Source organism: Leopardus geoffroyi, chromosome B4 (assembly GCF_018350155.1).
Source record: "Leopardus geoffroyi isolate Oge1 chromosome B4, O.geoffroyi_Oge1_pat1.0, whole genome shotgun sequence".
NCBI classification, from domain to species: domain Eukaryota; kingdom Metazoa; phylum Chordata; class Mammalia; order Carnivora; family Felidae; genus Leopardus; species Leopardus geoffroyi.
The window spans coordinates 62,815,220-62,835,942 of record NC_059341.1 but is presented as its reverse complement, the minus strand read 5'-3'; the positions used below and the strand labels follow the sequence as shown (position 1 = coordinate 62,835,942).

The 20,723-nt window shown below is 37.6% G+C and overlaps 1 protein-coding gene across 2 annotated transcripts in view; it reads right to left on the bottom strand.

Moving 5' to 3' along the window:
- The window catches only part of FAR2 (fatty acyl-CoA reductase 2), a 153,200-nt gene that overhangs the window by 29,706 nt on the left and 102,771 nt on the right, over positions 1–20,723 (bottom strand). For both annotated transcript variants that reach the window (XM_045466033.1, XM_045466034.1), the window contains exons 2-3: positions 17,765–17,993; positions 2,351–2,526 (exon numbers count right to left, since the gene is read on the bottom strand). In XM_045466033.1, the coding sequence (XP_045321989.1) occupies positions 2,351–2,526; positions 17,765–17,953 (365 nt within the window). In that variant the 5' untranslated portion in view covers positions 17,954–17,993. The remainder of the gene's footprint in view (positions 1–2,350; positions 2,527–17,764; positions 17,994–20,723) is intronic.

Here is a 20,723-nt window from a genome sequence, read left to right as displayed (position 1 = left end):
GAAAATTCAAATAAATTGTAGGGGAGCAACAGTGGATATAGAATGAGAAAGATACATTTCTCTTGCAAAGGTCTGGGTCAGACATAAAAACTGATGTCAAAATCCTGAATTTTAGCTAACAGAACACAAAGTTCTATACACACAATATGTGGTGACAATGAAATAGTTGGTTCTAGAAGTAATATGGCTTATATAATATTAAGAACCCTATTAATCTAACTAAAAAAGAAAAACTAAATGATCCTCTATATATGATTTTGAAAAGTTTAAAAATGACATTCAATATCCATTGCCAATTTATTTTTTAAAAATTCACTAAAAGAAGAATAAAATGATTAAAGTATGTCTATTTCACTTTGCTGGCTTGTATCTTGCTTCATGATGAAAAGTTAGGAACACCCCTTTTAAAGTCAGGGCCAAGAAGGATGCTTACAGTCACTACTGCTAACTGTTGTTCTGAACTTCCACCTTGTAATTAGAGAGGAAAATAAAATTGACTAACAGATACAAAAATTATAAAGACAGTCACAAAAATTGTGATCAGATTACATAATTGTGTTTCTGGAAAACAAACAAAAAAGCTAAAACAACTATCCTGGGATATGCAATAATTCATTCAGTTAGGTGTCTATTTATAAAGTTATGTAAAAGGAAAAAAAACTGGAGAATATGATGGAAGAAAGGCACACATTCAAAGCTGAACATTTGAAAAATATGTCAAGTGAATAATAAATAAATGGGATATATAAAGAAAATTATAAAACTTCATGGAGGGTCACAAAAATTGAATAAACAATACATTGTTCTTGATAGGAAGAGAAAATGGTTTAAAGATGTTAAGTTTTTCTAAATCAGTTGACATATTCAAGGTAATCCTAATCAAAATCCCAACTTTTTAAGAACTTGGGAAAATTATTCTAAGTTTAATCAAGAAGTATAAGCAGATGAGAATAGCAAGGAAAATTCTATAAAAGGTGAATGATGTGTGTATGCTTGTCTAATAACATAAAAATTACAGTAATAAAATACTGTGGTATTGGAAGAGAAAGCCTAATTAATGGAACAAAATAAAGAGCTCAACAATGGAAATTTAGTATATGAGTTCATTTTACATAAAGAGTAAAAGCAAATCATTTAATAAATGTTGCTTAAGAAGTAGTCATCTGTTAGAATTTTTCTCAAAAGCTACTCTACATTCACACCCACACCACTTTTCTTTTTATAGAATTTTCTTATTTCTCTTTACAGGCAAATAAACTTTAAATGGGTCAAAGACTTAAACATGAATATGAAGCAATAAAAATTCTAGAAGAAATTATGAATAACTGCATAAATAATAAAAATAGTTGAGGGCAAATGATAAACTGTTAAAATATTTTGGGCCTTATAAAAGACAAAAAATTAGTGTGCTAAGATTTCCAAGAAGTCATAAAATTGACAAGAGAAAAGTGTTTCAATAGAAAAACAGTCAAAGAACATGAATTGGCATTTCACGAAAGAATAAAATGCCAATCAGCATTTCAGCATCTTCAACTTTTCTAATCAAAATATGCAATGGCGTTTTCATTGCATTGGCAACATTAAAAATAATTAAAGGATTCTAACACAGTGCTATTCGGGTGTCAGAAATCAGCATTCATGCACACAGGGACAATTACTTCAATCACGCCTTTTTGGAAAACAATTTATCATTAACTGTTAAACATTAAACATAAACTGTTTATAACCTGGGCATTATCTGGTACATCTCTAACAATTTTACTTCTGGACATTTACCCAAAGTAAAGCACACAAGGATTTACAAAATGCGAGCACAGAGATGTTCATTGAAGAGTTTTTTATAATAGTGAAAAATTAGAATAATCCAAAAATATCCACTAAAACAGAACTGGTTAAGTATATTATATACACATACAATGGAATGTCATGTAGTCATTTGAAATTACAAAAGAATATTTATTGACAATGAAAGACATCCAAAAGTAGAATTGAGCAAAATGCTAAAACATTATCAGTATGATGCCATTACTTTTTGGCGAAGTTGGACATAAATCTATTTTATTATGGGTGTGTAAAGTAAAGTTGGGATGGTTATCTCTGGATGGTGAAATTTTTGGAGAAGTTTTACTCCTTTATATTTTTACTTATTGAGAATATATATATATATATGTGTGTGTGTGTGTGTGTGTATTTACTTGTTTGTTTGTTTGTTTGTTTGTTTATTTATTTATTTATTTATTTATTTATTTATTTATATTTTAACAGAGACCACAGAGACCACAAAGGAACTCACACACACGTGCGTGCGCACACATACGTACACATACAAGCTGTGAGACGAAGAATGTACCTCAGAGGATCATCAAAGCGCACAGTGGCCGCACAGTGGAAGATAATGTTCGTGCAGGAGAGAAGCTCCTGCATGTCCTCCTTGCTGATGGCGAAGTCATTCTGATTGAGATCTGCGTAGATCGCTCTGATCTTCTCATGCACGTTTGGACAGATTTCTTTGACCTTTTCAAACAGCTAAAACATAAACATAAATCAATTTGCAGAGAGCGGCATCACCACATTTCGCTGACTTGTTTCATGGTCATTTCCCAAACCTGGTTTTGTTTGTAATATCACTCAAAGAAGGCATTTACTCAAGAGCCATTTGTTTTACTTCATGCGATTCGGTCAGTATAGTACAATTTCCGCTCCTCTTAATTTGATAAACATTAAAAAAAATCAGCTTTAATTACCAGTAAGGAGTATCTTTTGAACTTTTCCTGCAGGGTGAAGGAAAGGTGAAGTCATCTGTATCCCACCCCATCCTCTTTTCCCCTACAAGGCAGCTTTGTGTTCATACCTTGGTGATTGTTTCCATTTTGGGCTGGGAAATGTGCTTTTCAGCGCAAAATGACCAGCCTTTACCAAGTACCAGCAAAATCACTGGCCTTTACAAAGGAGGTCTTATGGGCACAAGTTCAAAACAACTTGGTTAACTGGCCCAGATGAACAAGATGTCTCAGCAGCACAAACATAATTAGAAAATAACAAATGAAGCAACTTTGTAATAGGTAAAACAAATAAAACTTTTATATCATCTCATTCTAATATCAATGGCAGCTATTGTCTAGTAAGACAATTACATGAGTCTATGTACTTTTTATGGGATTTTAATTGATTTCTTAATATTCTAATTTATTTATAAAGGGAAAAGGAATGAGCACTGGCAGTTTTAGCTTTTATTACCGTTACTCAGATGGAACAGTCTCTCCTTTCCCCTCCACACAGAAGTCCTGAGGTTAAATTGGTATTTCCCATTTTCTCAGCAAACACAATTTTAATAAAATGGTCTTTGCTTCAACTATTCTGTTAAAATGAAATTTCACTGTAGAATTGGTATGGTATGTGAACAGTGAGGAAAAGTAAGGCTGAATGTTTTAAAAGGTTAGGAGCAGAGAAAATTAGTCTGTGGTTTTAATCATAATACAGTAGCAGAGACTGCCCTCTGTTTTTCTTCAATCCAAAAGAATGTTTTCAGGATCATCTTTGATCCTGAGTAGCAGGTTTCTTCTCTCCATTAGAGATCTACCCTAAGCTTTTTAAATTGAATAGAAAGAAGTTAATCTTAGGTAGTCAGAGGAATCATGTCTCATCTGAATCAGGCAAGACCACGTTCAGTTTTCTAGGTGTGCAAGATGGTTTGGCATTGATCTAGCTGCATTTCAGGGACGAGTGGCAAAAAAACAAAAACAAAAAGAAAAAAACAAAACAAAAAAAAAACCTTCCAGGCTGCTCCACCATCTTGGTCCCTCCTCAGGCATGACCATGTTCATTTGCCCTTCTGGGAATCCAGTGAAGGTGACCAGGGAAGGAAGTCAAATTCACACACTGGTGTGGCAAGTTAATAAACTCCTATCTTTGACCTACCGTCTTCCTGCACTGCAGGATCAGCCTTTTCAGTAGGGTGTTAACTACACTTCTGAAAAGAATTTGGAAGTTAAATCACTCCTCAATGCTTTTTCTGACATTGGGATTGATGTGTCTAAGGGACCTTCTCAATAAAAGTCATTCTAGTTCTCCAGAAAAGTTTTTAACAGCTTTTCTAATCCTGATGAATCATATGCATGTTAAATACTGTTTTTCACAATCAAACGCTTTCCTTCTTATAGTCCATGTTAATCACACAACGAATTGGGTATCTGGGGATAAATTTACCTAAAATTCACAAAATTCTCCCCCTTTTAATAAATGGATTTGTAGAAGGCTCTTTTTTGAGTCTACATGACAGATTTCATTCACAAGAAATTTGTTCAGGGTTTCTGTGGAGTCTTTGACTTTGGCCTGTGTTGACTTCCGGCTACATAAGAGTATTAGGTGGAAAATGACTTGTGTGTCCATCCTTCCCGCAGTGGGGTTCCTCACACATGATGTAAGCTACCATACATAGATTTTCCTTTGCCTTCACTTTTATGACTTTAAAAGCAGAGAATACTGTTATGCCAATATTGTACTTTCAGACCACCTGTGCAATGTCAAAATACCACATTTACCGCATTATTATTTTAGGAGATAATTACTATTACAGGAGATAGTGTTCCAATCTATATTCTATTTATTAATTTACATTTATGAGAGGGCATATCTGAGTGAACACGGTGTAATTTATTTTTTAAAACATCTAAGTTTTCTAATCCAGATGGGATTTATTATGGTCAATTGGAATAAATCAGTGAATTGGCTGCAGCAGTTCAAACCACAGTGCCAAGTGAGGGTCACATTTTACGATAACCAGGCCCAAGAATACGACCGGTCTCATCTGGACTCTCACCGTTTTGCTACAGCCTCTAACAAAACAATACTTAAATAGAGTGATGAGATTACAGCCAACTGCCATCCAACAGGTCAGTGCTTTTCATAGTGTTATCCACAAGTGAACTGCATTGAAATCACCAGAATACATGTTAAAAATGCATATCTCCAGAGCCCATCCCACACCCACTAAATACAAAATGACGGGGGCACACCAGGAGTTTGATTTCACGTCAAGTTCTCTGGCTGACTTTAACTGATCCCAAGAAAAGAACTTCTTCGGCTGGGGCGTTAACATGGATAATTGCTGATGAACAATAGTGTATGACTCATCTTCCTTTATAATTGTCCAGACCAGTTACAGGGCATCAGTGGTTTTCAACCTGTGTAGGCCTAAGAGAAATCTAGGCACCGGTTAAGAATGACTTCCTTACTCTAAGCTCAGAGATCCTGACTCAATAGGTTTGGCATGCAACCCAGGAAGCTGTATTTCTTAACCAGTTCCACCGACAGGTCTGATATCTAGGTACCATACTTGGTGAAAATTAGTTCTGAAAGTTTGTGTCCATTTTTAAAGTCAGGGGCTTAAATTACCCCCTCTGGTTGGTAAATTCCTTGATTCTTGTTTATTTCTTTATGCTTGACTGCACCCAGTTCATTGAAAAGACTCAACTGTTGCTTGTTAAATTGAAATGAATTACTGTAAGAACAGTAACAGAACCATGAATGGGAGCTAAATTCCTGAAATCCTTTGGTTACCAGCTCTTTTGTGTTGGCGGGATGAAAGACAGAGGGTAACTACTAAAAGTAGAAGGAACAAAGTGTTCCCTTGGGTCCTCTGCATTGACTGCAAACGTGGCTGGAAAGGAGCAGCATAGAACCTTCGCTTTCGTAATAATGACAAAACCGGAGGACAGAGGAAATGTTGCAAATGGGTCCTCAGTGGACACCAGCTCTTCTGAAAGTTTCTTTTGCTGATGTGAGACATTCACTAAAGGTAAGAAAAAAAAAAAAAAAAAACAGATGGAACAAAAATGAGTGAAGAAAAGAAATTTTAAAAATTTCACTGAAGATCCACCAATAAGGAACTTCATATAATTATTTTAGGTTCTAAGAATTTATCATATTCCTTCTCATATATATTTTATTTAATGGCACAGGAGTGAGAAGGTAAAGAGCAAGTAATTACCTGCCATATATGAAAACTCAAGCAGAGGACTGCTGTATTTCCATTTTCTGAAACCCTTTTCTTGACAAAGGCAGGACACTTCTGTGGTCACTGGAAGATCACAGCTGAGAGGCGATCTAACCATTTCAAACTGATAACAAAGCTACACATTTCTATTGGAAAGTGTAGGAGTGTTCTATTGATTCGATGTTACACAGACAAGTATTTCTCTCTCTTAATTTGTTTTAAACACAAGAGATTATTCCATTTATGGCAATAGTTACTGACAGCCCAGAGGCAAGAGAGAAACTCTGCAAATCCGAAATGAGAAAATTCAGCAGAAAGAAGACAAGAGACATTTTCTGGATTCAATAATCTCCTTGGGTAGGACATCTGTAGGCAGACACTACAACTCTGTTTTTATTAGAAGCAGGAATTGAACAAGGGGTGGGGGTGGGGGCATGACATTTATGTTATGCTTTTGAAACAATGTAGATGTCCTGAACTTGGATTTCTACAATCAACTTTGTTACCCACATGACCTGACTTTGGAGATATCCACAGGGGATTCAGTTGCTACTTCCCAGGGGAACGTGGAAAGTCATAATATCTTTAATAATCATGAGAGTCTTTGATCTTTATTCAATGTACTGACTCCCTCTTTTCAGATATAACTATGTTATTTAGTGCCAGTAGCCCACAAAATTTGCCTACTATTTTTAATTGGGGGAAAAAAGGTAAGGTCCCTTAACCTAAAGGGCAATCTCTGTGGAGCACCAGGGGTCCAGAGCAGAAAAGAGCTTACAACATTTTTGGGAGAAATTTTGGAATGCTGTGTAAGGGCAAATCAACAGATTCTGCAAGTTAGCTCTTGAACAAGAAAGACTTATCAAGAAAGGATATAATCTAAGTTGAAAACAGTTAAACACAAATAAGTACAAGTAAACTAAGGCAGAAACTATCATGAAAATTTACAAAATGTTAAGATTTTGCTAGTTCACGAATAACTCTCATAAGATATAAAGGATTAACGTAGAAGTTTTCATTACCTCAGCAAGGACCATTTCTACAGGACCATAAAACAGTATGGTATAGCAGTGTGGTTATTGAACTTTGGCATGCAGCTGGGTTAACTAGAAAGTTGTTTAAAAAAACAAAAAAACAAAGCCCTAGGTGTCCTGAACCTGGAGATTCTAACTCAGTTCTGAGCCAAAACCAAGAGTGGAATGATTAACCGACGGAGTCAGCCAGGCGCTCCGATGGAAACTAATCTTCAAATTACTTCCACTCTCTACAGAACTGGTGGCATCTCTGCATTCTCCAGGCTAACGGATGGGTAAAGTGGTAATACTAATCCAGAAGTGGCCATGGTTTTCCCTTCCTAATGAAGTGGTCATCATTGGGAAGTATAATGCCTGGAGAGCAAGGCTTACTGCCAAGACAACCAGGGCTTGGAGGATGCAGTTTCTTGGGGAGACAATGCAATGTGGTGGGGAAGGTGTAAGCTTTACAGGTAAGAGAACAGTGTTTAAAATCTTTGTTACTTCCTTGGGATTTCCTTAGATGGGCGACAACCTTTCTTGGATTAGTTTGTCATCTGTGAAGTAGCAAGAAAGCATTCCACAGAGTTGTGTGAGGGTCAGATAGGGTCAGAAAAGTCAGATGCCTAGCATAGTACTTGCTACTTCAGTTCTTGATAATAGGAAAACTCCTTTTCCACATATACAATAATACTCAGTTTTCAAAAGCTGCTAATCAGACGGCTGTGTGTGTGTATGTGTGTGTGTGTGTATGTGTGTGTGTGTGCGTGTGTATTTGCTGGGTCATCAAAAGGTTTCTGATTATACCATGTGATCCGGATACCTCTGCAAACTGAATGTATTCCAGAGTCAAGTTGAATCTTGTGGCTTGATGACTTTTTGAGTGAAATGAGTATGGGCAATTTGAAGCTTTTAAGAAAGAGACCTGATATCACTGGAAGAAATTGAAAAAGAAGGAAAGAAGTTGGATGTGTGAAATCATGCCAGAGATTGAATTACCTAGTAAATTGTATTGCAAAAGAAAATAAGAGATTGGGAAAATAAATTGCTTCTGCTTCTGGGACTGTTATTATATCCCCAGGACTAAATCAATTTCTTTAATTTTTTTTTTTCTTAAGAGAAAGGAAATGACCCACAGGGGGTTGGCTTAACATGCTTCAACTAATCTGAGTTGAGTAACTGTCAGACTGAAGGCCATTTACACTCTTTTAAAACTGTGTATTTGTTAATCATGGGAAATTTAAATTCCTGGCAAGATTATATTCTAATTGTCCTAAGTTCATAGAATCCTCTTGCTTTTTGTGGGATGGTTTCTCAGGAAAAATAAAATCTAGTAACGGAACAAAACTGGCTTTGGGAATTTAAAATACAAACTTCTGTTTCCAATTGCCTTTGCCTTATATAGAGATTTAACAGAACCATTAATGCCAATCAGAAATTCATTTTTGAAGTTGGGAACAAGCAGATCTTACACAGGGTAGCCTTGAACCAAGCATGAAAACGCCTTTTTTCCTCATGAAAAAGTCTTTGAAAATTAACAAGGAACTTCTACGCAAAATGAAATGAACATTTCTGTTGAGTGTTTCTTAATACTTAACAACGTCAGATTGTTGACTTCTTTTGCAGGTGTTACTTGATTCAAAGTTAATTTGTTTAAATGCATTATTTTTCCTCTCAAGGATTATTTTGTCTAATGCCTTCTAGAAACTACCAAACAGTGGTAGTTTGTGAAAGGAGTCAATAAACTATTTCATAAAATGTTACGGTCTCCCATTGTCTTAAACCTGGTTAGTTCTGTGAACTGAGAGGCCAGTGTGTGACCTTGTATGATACATTAACCACAGCTCTCCAGGGTATTTCAGAGTTGATTTATCTCATGGGCAAATAAGGGCTTATTGAGTAATTCACATTTTTCCAGAGAAGTTGACTTGAAGTATCCAGTGCAACCTGCCAAGCCCTACCTTTGTTTAAAAATCCACTTTGTAGTGACATTGTACAAGATAGTCCCGCCCTGGAAACCTTGAGCTTTGCCTGGTCTTCTCGGAGGATTAAAAAACCCAGCATCTAAACCCAGCATAATGTTATTATGTTCAGATGATTCTACACCCAGCATAATCTCATGGCAACCTTTCCCTTTTTTGATTACTATAGTTTAATAGGAGAAGCCCAAACTTTCTACAGATTCTCTCAATAAAACATTTTTTAGATACTAACCTCTCAATCACTCTTAATTAACTACCTCTTAATATAATTCAACTACCTGGGGTTTTATTTTTCAAATACGGACATTGTCTCCTTGATGTTTCCTTAAACAGTTATTAGGAATAGATTACAACTGATTTAAGACCCTAAATTGGTATAAGTAGGACATGATTGTTGTAAAAAGGAACACATCTTTAAGGCACTAAAGACCCTCAAAACACATTTCTTGGAATTGATAACTGAATGAGTTATTGGCAACCCATTATCTGCTGTAGTGGGGAAAAGCCATGTCTTGTTAAGCAAAGCCATATTCAAGATAGCAAAATAGATAAAATATCAATTTCTCTATCTAAAATTATTTTTGCTACAGTGAAAAGCTGGTTCATTGAAAAATGAATACAATTTTCATAAGTAAGAACTAAGCGGCCAGCATGGGAGCCCTGGGGACCCATGATTTGAACAGCACGGGTCTGTGATGAGCATATTCCCATTTCAGCACATGGTATCTGGCTTTTTTTCCTTAGATGTTTCTCAGATTTTATGAAATAAACTAGAAGATTAAAAAAATAATAATGCTAGAATCATATTTCTAATACAAATCAAATCAAATTATTTAATTTTGATAAACAGTTTCAAAACTCACAATCAGCTGAACTTATATCTGATGACCTAGTTTTGGAAATTCATGATTGCCTTGCTGCCTTGCTTATTGGCTTTTTAAAAAAGTGGGTGTTTCCTCCCCCACTATAAATGTGAAACATGTTCATTGTTACTGTATTTGCAAGACTTTGGGAAAATATTCCTGCTCTCATTTGTTCACTATGAAAGAGGGTGCTTTCTGCCTTCCCATAAAAGTAAACATGCTCATGATGACTGTAATTTGAAAAGTTGGAAGTGCCAAAAAATAGAATTAATTCAAGATCCTACCAGCATTTAAGGACGTTTGTTGAGGTGATACTGAATATGGTTTTGCATAACTTTTTTTGCACTCAATATATGAGAAGTGTTTTCTCATGTCATTTAATAGTTTATAAAATATGACCTTTAATGCCTACATACTAGTCTAACAAATGTATGTATTGTTGTTTATATTATCATTCCTCGACTGTGGAACATTCAGATTGATTCTAGTTTTTGCTACTATAAATCATACTACAATAATATATTGGTACAATATTTGTGTGTCTCTGGTTGTTTTCTTAGAGTGCCAGCTTAATTGTCTTTGTGAGAAAGTCTTCAAGAATCTGCCATCAATTCAGATATCTTTCCCTCCATTGATATAGAGCACTTCCCTTAAGTGCTCTGAAAATACTTCAGAAACTTAGTTATATATAAGAAAACTGGTCTGTTCTGATTCATGAGCCCCACTTCCATGTGGCCAAAGGATGAAAAACAACCTTTTTTCCAAAGCATTTCCCACTTAATTGTCTCCCTCTGAAAGCACGGAATCAGGAAGCGAGAGGTGGTATCTGTCCATACAATGAAAGGAAAGAAATGAATCAGATGCATGAATTTTGATAGATACAACAGATGTTCTCTTGACTGTATTTCCTGGGGACATAGTGGGAATCAAAGGCAAACTGATAACATTTTAATTTATTATGTCTTAAAGAAAAACTTCCATGGGCACCTGAGTGGCTCAGTCATTTGAATGTCCAACTCTTGATTTTAGCCTGGGTCATTAACCCAAGGTCATGGGATAGAGCCCTGTGTGGGGCTCTGTGCTATGCATGGAGCCTACTCAAGATTCATTCTCTCTCTCTCTTTCTCTCTCTCCCTCTCCCCAACTCATGCTCTTTCTCTTAAAAAAAAAAAAAAAATTAAGAAAAGACATACTTCCAAGCCTAACTTACCTGATATGACATAACATACCTTTATCTACCTTTTAAGAATACCGTTGTACTTTGAGGGGCGCCTGGGTGGCTCAGTTAGTTAGGTCCCTGACTTCGGCTCAGGTCATGTCTCACAGTTCGTGAGTTCGAGCCCCACGTCAGGCTCTGTGCTGCCAGCTCAGAGCCTGGAGCCTGCTTCGGATTCTGTGTCTCCCTCTCTCTGCCCACCCCCACTTGCTCTCTGTCTCTCAAAACTGAATAAACATTAAAAAATTCAAAAAAAAAAAGAATACCATTGTACTTTGAGATGAATTAGAATTTATACATTGCTATGTGTGAATGAAGAGAAATATTGCTTAAAAATGATACCAGGCCTCACTTAGGAATAAGGTATGATTGCATTTAAAGCACCCTGTCTATGTCAAAATAAAGTTAAGTGACAGAATAGAAACTGGGTCTTGATTTGTGGATGATATTTAATAAATATTTGCAGAATCAGAAGCCTATCAGAAGAAACACTAACCCAGATAGTAAAGTTCTTCTGAGTAAAAACCAGAAGCAAGAGTGGCCATACAATAGAACTAAAGTTTGGCCTGGACTCAGACAAGACCACTGAGAAACTAGAATGCATTAAACTTGTTCATTCAACAAATTTGGTTGATTACCTACCAAGTGGACAGTGATAACACATGAGAGTAATGACAATGGAAAGGTCTTAGACTTAAAATTTAGAGGGAAAAGTTGGGGTAATAAATGTGTTATTGGTTTTGGCTAATCCAATACACTTGAGAAAATGGTGTGTTATCTGCCAAACATAAGTCTCTTTTACTCCTACTGGATTTGACATTAGGAGATCATAAAAGCAGACAGAATTATTAGGAAATCAAAGGTTTATGGGCATATTCCCTGAAGTATAACCCTATCTTGGAGAGTTGATTGTGGCAGCCCACATATTTGGAATAACCAACTTGCACCTTCCCCCCAAATTCTAACCAAATAGAAGAAAACTAGAATTCATATGGAATATTCTCACTTTTAAAATATGATGCTACAAAAATGTTAAACTACATTATTACCCTTTTAGGTAGAATCCCAAGATCTGTCCATTCTGCATGCTTCTATCTGACCACGTACGTCAAAAATTTATGAAATAATGAATGCCTTTGCTACAAAACCAGAAATAGCTAGAAACTTAAGAAGACTTTTCCATGTGCCAATCTCTTGAGCATTTTGATGCTACAGTAATTGTTTCCTTTTAAAACACTCATTTATACATATCTTCAGTAGTTTCACTTTACAACAGCAAAGGCTTCTTTAGGGAGAGGACAAAACTTTAATTAAGAAAAGAAAAATATTTTTATTCTGAGGGTGAATTTAGGAGACTGTGTGAAGACAGTCTTAGCAAAGGGGTGGGTATGTGAGCCTGACTGTTTACAGAAAGCTAACTTTGTATGCTGGACTTGATACTACTGGGACTATCTTGAAAGATATGGAGAACAGGTTTAAAAATTTCAACTGGAAGACATCTATGGGACTAGAAATGGAGACTTCTAAGCATTCAGGGATTCAGCAAATGGCTGCTGGTTGGTTTTTTCTTGGTTTTAAATGACAACTAACCTCCAGTTTAGTTATCTCTGCATTAGAGATGACCAATTGATGGCTATGTTTTAGATCAGTGAATGTCAAAAGCTGATTATTTTATGCTTTACATTAACAAAACCCATAGAGAAATTCTACTTCACCTTCTTAACCCACAAGTCAGCTTTGGTTTCTCTGCATCTTGAGTTGTGACTGATTTCACTCCCAATTCAAGATCCTCCCCAAGATTATTCAGAATTCTCAGGTGGCTAATTTTTCATTGTTGTTTCTGCTCTTGCTTTTTCTCTAACTCAGTGATGCACTAAGATTATTTTATAAAAACATATTTTGCCTAACACATTTAGGTATTCTGTATCAGAATGCATTTTGCTGATCCTCTATTCCATGAGTTGGCAGAGTTCTTCCATAAGGGGAAAATGTAGTATGATTTCTGTTTCAATTACTCAACTAAACTCATTACAATCACAGATCCCACAATTAATTTCCCATCTTCATCAGTTGAGTGCTGTTTTATTACCATTATTTAAAATAGCGGAATCATCCAGCTTTCAGAAGACAAAAAAAGGCCTTCAACTGGAGTGCCATCCCCTAAAAGATAAAGCTCAAGCTTCCATATTTGAATAGTAATATTAAAAACTAATAATTGCCAAGTTCTTACCCTGGTCCAGGCACTATTCTAAGTGTCTTTCCTGTATTAGCTCATTGACATCTCACAACAGTGTAGAAGACAATAGCCATTAGTATCCTTATTTGGGTTACTCAGGCTCAGTTATGTAAAGGTACACTGCTTGGTGGGGAGAGGACACCAACTCAGGTCTGTGTCACTCCTGAGACCAGGCTTTTCTCAGGATGCTTGCTTCCTAATATCCATTCTTCTGGGTCTTGAGAAGTATCTAAATTATCATTCAGATGTTCTCCATTCTCCATGTAGCCACTGTGCCTCAGGAGAAGATGGTCTCACCCCAGCCCGGGGGAAAGACTTACTTATCTAAGTGAACTCTTACCCTCTGCTCAGTGGTTAGCTTAGATCTGGAGTTTCTGAATAAATCAGTATATGTCATACCACATGTGATAGGGGTTGGTCCAGAAATGGACATATAACCTACCCCAGGCTGGTAAGATATAAGGGGAAATACGAGGTTTTCCAGAAAAGAGGTTTCATCAATCTTGAAAGAGAGTTTCAGGGGGAGCCAGCCTCTCTGTATCCAAAGGCTGTCATATATATATGTATGTGTATATGTATATGTATATGTACACACACACACACACACACACACACGCACACACACACATGAATCTTGCAATGATAACAACCATCTTATTCATAACTGGAATAAAACTAGAACAAAATGGCAGAGCTGAGAGATTCACAGACCAGGGTGGCCAGAGCTCCAGCCCACTGCCCATGACTGTGGTCCTGGAGTTTCCCATTGTATAATCAATATATCATCTTTGTTTTCTAAGCCGGTTTCAATCGAGTTTTCTTCCAACTGAAAGTGAGCTAACTAAAACAATTGTGTGTAGTCTTTCAGAATCTGGCCTGAACTAGCATGCCTTTCTAGTTCTTAAAAACTCACTTGTTTGGGGCTAAGCAAGTCACCCAGAGGTTCTCAAATATACCATACCAGCCATCCATTTGCAGGTGTGGTTCTTCCTGCTTAGACTGCCCTTTGGTTTCCTCTCTCTGGAGAACTTGTGTTGCATTGTAATCATGTTTTACATGACTATCTCCATCACCTGACTTGGCCATGTCATTTTTGTCTTCATATCCTTAGTGCCTAGCATACGTGTGACACATAAGCAAGCACTTCAGTAAGTGTAGAGTTAATAAAAATGAGGGGCAGCATGAAAACCTTAATCACAGCATGCTCCTTCCATACAAGACACTCAATCATCTAAATGAATGCTGTCTAAAACTCTGTGATTATAGAAATGTTCTATACCTGTACAGTAAAGCAGCCAGCAGCACACATAGCTATTGAGCACTGAAATATGGCTACTATGACTGAAAACTGAATTTTAAAGTTCACTATTGTAATTAATTTGAATTTAAATAGCCACATACTCTAAGTCAAAACAAAAAACAAAACAAAAAAATTAATATATTCTGGAAGGGTTTTTTTTGTGCAAAAGGAGTCTTTCACATATTTTAAAAATGTAATCTTAAGGTTTGTCTTTCTTTTGAATTTTTAGTTTCAAAATGAATATGAGCAATAATACCTTATATGTCACAGTCAGTAATGAGGATTGGGCTGTACCTTCCCTGCACACAGCATTCTTGACAGCCAATCAGCAAGAGCATCCTCATATTCTGAGGCAAGAATTCATGATTTTTGTAGTGGAAACTTTTCAGTTTTTGAATGCCCAGAAATAAAATAAAGCACATCATTTTTCCCCCATGGAAAATCTTTTTGGTACCAAATTCCACATAGCCAAGAAAATGGGTCTTTGCATAACTAAAGCCTGTTTTCTTTAACATTTATTTAGTTTTGAGAGACAGAGAGAGATAGAGTGTGAGCAAGGGAGGGGCAGAGACAGAGAGAGACACACAGTCTGAAGCAAGCTCCAGGCTCTGAGCTGTTAGCACAGAGCCCGACATGAGAACTCACAAACTGCAAGATCATGCCCTGAGCCAGAGTCGGACATTTACCCAACTGAGCCACCCAGGCACCCCTCCAAAGGCTTGTTTTCAATAAGTGATGAAATCTGTTCTTATTAGCAATTAACGTTTCTGTTATAAATGATAACATAGAAGTAAGGTGCCTTAAAAAATAATCATAGTGTATAAGCTTCTCCAAATTCTTTAGATGTCCAAGGAATTCAATAAATAAAAGTACTAAAAAAAGAAAAGAAGCCCCACAAAATGGTCATGCAGACATGGTGTTTTACCACAGATATTAAGTTGATCAGCCATTTAATGCACAACAGATTTCTTTCCTCCCATAATTCATTTAGGTAAAATTTATGGAGAAAAGAAATCTATACAATAAACCCTAATTAGCATAACAGTAAAAAGTGAGGCCACAGGGGATAGTGGTTAAAACTATACCATACCTAATGATGTCAGACTTGGATTTGAATCCAGAAAGACTTGACTAGGGGAGAGAGATAGAGTGAGGTGGATAGACAGACAGACCACTCTCGGGTGAGCAAGGTATTATTACCCTACTTACAAATAAGAAAACCAAGGCTCATAGATACAAGTATATATCTTGCCCACCGTCACACAGCTATTAATTGCTAGTGCTGAGGTTCAAACCCGGGTTAGTCTGCCTTGTGAAGCCTATGCTTTTCAAGCACTATCTGATGAGAACAGACAGTTCCCAGGTGATATTGATCCTGCTGGTCTGGAAACCACATTTTGAGAACCACTATATATAAAGGTCAATAGCAGGCAATAAATAGCCCAATAGTGGGAACAAGTGTGGAGATTTGCAAGTCAGTTTCACAGATAAGTTATGTACAGTACAATCAAGATCTCCAGGACAAAAGTAATATTGTTGTGTGATTGAAAAGAACAGCAGGTAAAGACTGTGCTGACCACAAGACTCTGCCACAATATTTATCTAGAGATCTATTCGCCGGCTACAAAGCTAAAAAGGCATGTCTGCTATGTGAGAAAAACAAACTCCATTAGGGATATATAAGTGAACACAGCTGTGTGAAGAGGGATCTAGATTTCAGCTTTATGCCACCTTATCATTTTGGTCTTAAGACCCACTAGCTACAAAGCAGGCAGTGTTGGGCAGAGGCAAGTGTGTTGCCTCAGGGGCCAGACTGAGATCTAGAGTCTGACTCTCATTTACCACCTGGGTGACCTCTGGTAAGTTAACACTCCAGGCCTGTGTTCCCATCCACAAAATCTGTAAAATGAAAATTGAGGATATGAATCATTCTTTTTTTCATCAGGCTGTTGCAAAAATCAATGAGGTAAGGCACAAAAAAGCCTTTGAATGGTGCCTGCCATGTACTAGGTGCATAAGTACTTAATACTAAGTACATAAGTACTAACTACATAACTGTCAGCTTCTATTATTTGTCCCACTGCTGAGTCAAGCCATGAGAAACAGGAGAGGCTTTCCTGATTCTCTTGATGATCATTTGTACCAAAATCTCATCCAGGTACCTGCAGGTAAATGTGATCATCGGGGTTCCTGAGTGTCTGTAATGTGCTGTGCTAACAGATACTGCCTCCGTTAGATGGGAGCATTCCTACACATGGGAAAGGAGGCTTTTTATAAAAGAAAACAAAAGAACAACAACAAGAAAAACACCTTATTTAAATGTTCCTTTTGCCAACCCTAAATGACCCTGTATATTTCAAAGGGGCCTCTGAACCAGACACGTCTTTTTTTTTTTTATTTTTTTTATTTAATTCCTGTGGTAATCCTGGGAAGTCCTTGTCTCTGTTCCTATGTTGAACACCGCAAACCGGAGCTTACGAGGTAAAGTGACAATAAACTGATAAGCCAGAATTTGAGCTAAGATATGCTTGAGACCAAAGCCAATACTACCTTCAGATTTATAAAACATGGGATACGTATAATCTTTTATTTAAGGAGTGAGGGGGTCTGATACGCAAATGCTCATTTATGTATGTAATATTTCATGTTCCATGTTTTCCCCTTAGAAGAACCGATGGAATAATACAAATACCAAGTTACCATAGATAAGTATGTAACACCTAAACCTTGTGGAGTGTGGACAACTGCCAAGTATTATCGCATGGCTACTTACTAATCATACCTGTTCAGAATAGAATAGAATATCCAAAACTTGGGGGGGGGGTAGGGAACTACCTTGAATTTAGAAGTAGGAAAGGGTTCTGTTGAACTTTGACAGATTTTGAGGTTGGAGAGTCCACTCTGGGGATTTTAGCATTTTTGATTCTTACTCAGTAATTTCCAGAACATAGAGTATCTGCTCACCTGCCCTGGACAGAGCCTATGCCCTCTTTCTTCTCCTACAGGAAAACACCACAGATTTCTATGAGCACCTGATTGCCATCTTGTCTCCTCTCCTCTACCTGCCCAGGCATCCTGGCCCCCCCACTTGCAATCTGGGGCTGTCAGGGAATATTGTAGTGAGTCATCTTGCCCCAAGGCTCTTCCCCTAAGGCATACCTTACTATTTAGGATCTGGAAAACCCTCTGCTGCGTAGTCTGGCCAGCCTTGGTCCTCACAAGGATGTAAATGACTTTCAGGTCTGGGCTGGTGCGAAACAGCTTCTCCATCAACACTTTGCCCATGAAGCCTGTGGCCCCAGTGATGAGAATGGACTTGCCACCATAGAAAGCTGCGATCATGGACATGATTCTTCTCTTTGTCTTTTATAGCTCCGGAAAGAGGTTCCTGAAAAGGAAGAGAAATAAGAAAATGTTACATTCTCAGAAGCTCAAAAATGCAGTCATTTAAAATGTTTCTGATGCTTCCAGGAGTTTTGAATGTAGGAAAAGGCCCAAGTGAGGACATCATGGTTTATTGACAAATGATTCATTTCAATCGAGATTTATTGAGATCACTTTATTAAATGCCAGACTTTATGCCAGGAATTGTGGGCAAAAAGTGAGACATGGTTCTTGCCCTCAATAAAGGCTCTTATGCAAACGGAGGCCAACACCTAAATACATCATTAAATATAATACGTGAGTGCTAAAACAAAGGGGGTCACAGAGGCGGGGTGCACAGCAGGATCTGGAAATTTCAGAAAGGCCCGCCTGAATAGGTGGTGATGCATGAGGTAAAACTGGAAGGCAGAGAAGGGCTGGGGTAAAGGTGTCCCAGTCCAAAAAGCAAAAGCAAAGGTACAAGCTATAGATTGTGCTATATGGAGGAAATAAAAGGAGTTCAGGGTTACGAGAATGTAAATGATAAGGCTAGGAGTGGCCCCAGGGCCTGTGAAAACTAAGCTGAGAACAGCCATCACATTTTTTGAAACTTATGATGGAATTACCATTACAGTGGCAGTTTTATTTACAGAAAATATTGGAACAAATAGCTTTTGGTCTCACTTGAACTAACAGGCCTTTGCCTACCTAGCCATTTCTGAATAAATATACTTTTCTCTTCCATGAGCTAAAAAGGGGTCCCGTGCCTCCCTTTCCCTGTATGGTAGCTATTCTTAGGGTTGAAACGTGGCAAGAGACAAAGGGCAGAGAAGCTCGAACAAGTGAAGCCACAGACCAGGGACTTTGTTAACCCTGAAGTGGCTCCAGGTGATCTATTGTCGGTTTCCGGCCATTGCCAGGAACACAGAGAAGGAGCAAATCTGGTAGGGGGAAGCCACATGCGGCATTTGGATCCTGGGCCTCCTGGAAAAGGCACCATATACTGTAGGCATGCAACGTGAAGTGTTTCGTCTTTAAGCCTGGGTTTAAAACTGTCCATTGGAAGCAGCGGTGGAGAGCTTTGAATGAAACAGTGCTGTGGTGTGGGTGCAGACTTCCTTTCTGTCATTGTCACTGACGGCCATCTGTAGCCACTCCCCGGCAATGTGCTGGATGGGGTTGGGTTGATCTTGCAAAACACAAGCCCAGGGACTGGCCCTAACATCAGAGCTCATGAAGAAGACAAAAACAGGCAGAAGAGTCAGCACCCTGCCTTGTCAAGTCCAGTCAGGATTACTCTGCCAGTAACTCCTCAACGAACTCCTTAACTTCTCATAGTCATAACTTACAAATTGTAATTATAAACATAGTTTATACTATAAGGAATTTGAGGCTGTTCTTGGGCAGAGCTCTTTGCCTTTGGAGGATTCGTTCACTCATGAATTCACTCAACAAGTAATTTTGAGGACCTATCATGCCGGCATCTGTGCAAAGTTCCAAAGATTAACAGATGAATAAGGCAAACAGACCCTTGCATTCCCTTTAGCAGAAGAGGCCAACAACACAAAAGTAAGTAAATATGCAAACAAGATAATTATAGACTGTTAAAAATGCAAATAAAATAGGGATCAGTGACAGAAATCACACCCAATCATCAACACTATTCACTTTAGGAAATCTGGATTTCAAATGATGTTAGCTATATCCCCTGAGTCCCTATTTAAACCCCTCTTATTGAAGGCTGATGTGAAAAATACTATTTCGAAGAACACATTTGGACTTGGTGCAAAATAGCAATCATAATTTTGGTCATGTTCAATAATGTTATTCATGCTGCAATGTATCCAATGATTTTCTCAAGATTTTATCACTTGGGAAAAGTATTGATGAGTTTTGTCTTGCCTGCCTTGAAACTCAGGAAAGTGCTGTCACCACGTCCGGAAGGCAGTATGACATCCTAGTTTAGTGCACAGGTTCTAAGCAAGACCATCTGAAATCAAATCCCAGTTCTACCACTTATTAGCTCTGTGACCTCAGGCAAATTATGAATTTCTCTATGCTAGAGTTTGCTCATCAGTAAATGGAGATAACAAAAGCATCCACTTAATAATGGATTAAGAATTATATGAGTGAATACATTAAAACTGTTAGCAATCAGGGGCGCCTGGGTGGCTCAGTCAGTAAAGCATCTGACTTCAGCTCAGGTCATGATCTCTCATTCGTGAGTTTGAGCCTCACATTGGGCTCTGTGCTGACAGCTCAGAGCCTGGAGCCTGCTTCAGATTCTGTGAATCCCCCTCTCTCTGCTCCTCCCTAACTTGCACTTTGCCCCTCTCTCTCTCAAAAATAAACATTAAAAAAAATTTTTTTAACTCTCAGCAATCAAAACAGTATTCTATTGGCACAAAGTAGACACCTAGATCAGAATAGACAGCCCAGAAATAAATCCACATTTATATGGCCAGTTAATCTTTGACAAAGAAGACAAGAATATACAATGGAGAAAAGACAGTCTCTTCAGCAAATGGTGCTGGGTAAACGGGACAATCACATGCACAAGAATGAAACTGGACCTCTTTCTTATACCATTCACAAAAATAAACTCAAAATTCATTAAAGACCTAAATGTGACACCTTGAGCCATAAACTAGAAGAAAACATGGGTGGTAATTTCTTTGGCATTGGCCATAGAAACATTTTTCTTGATATGTTTCCTCAGGCAAGGGAAACAAAAGTAAAAATAAACTATTGGGAC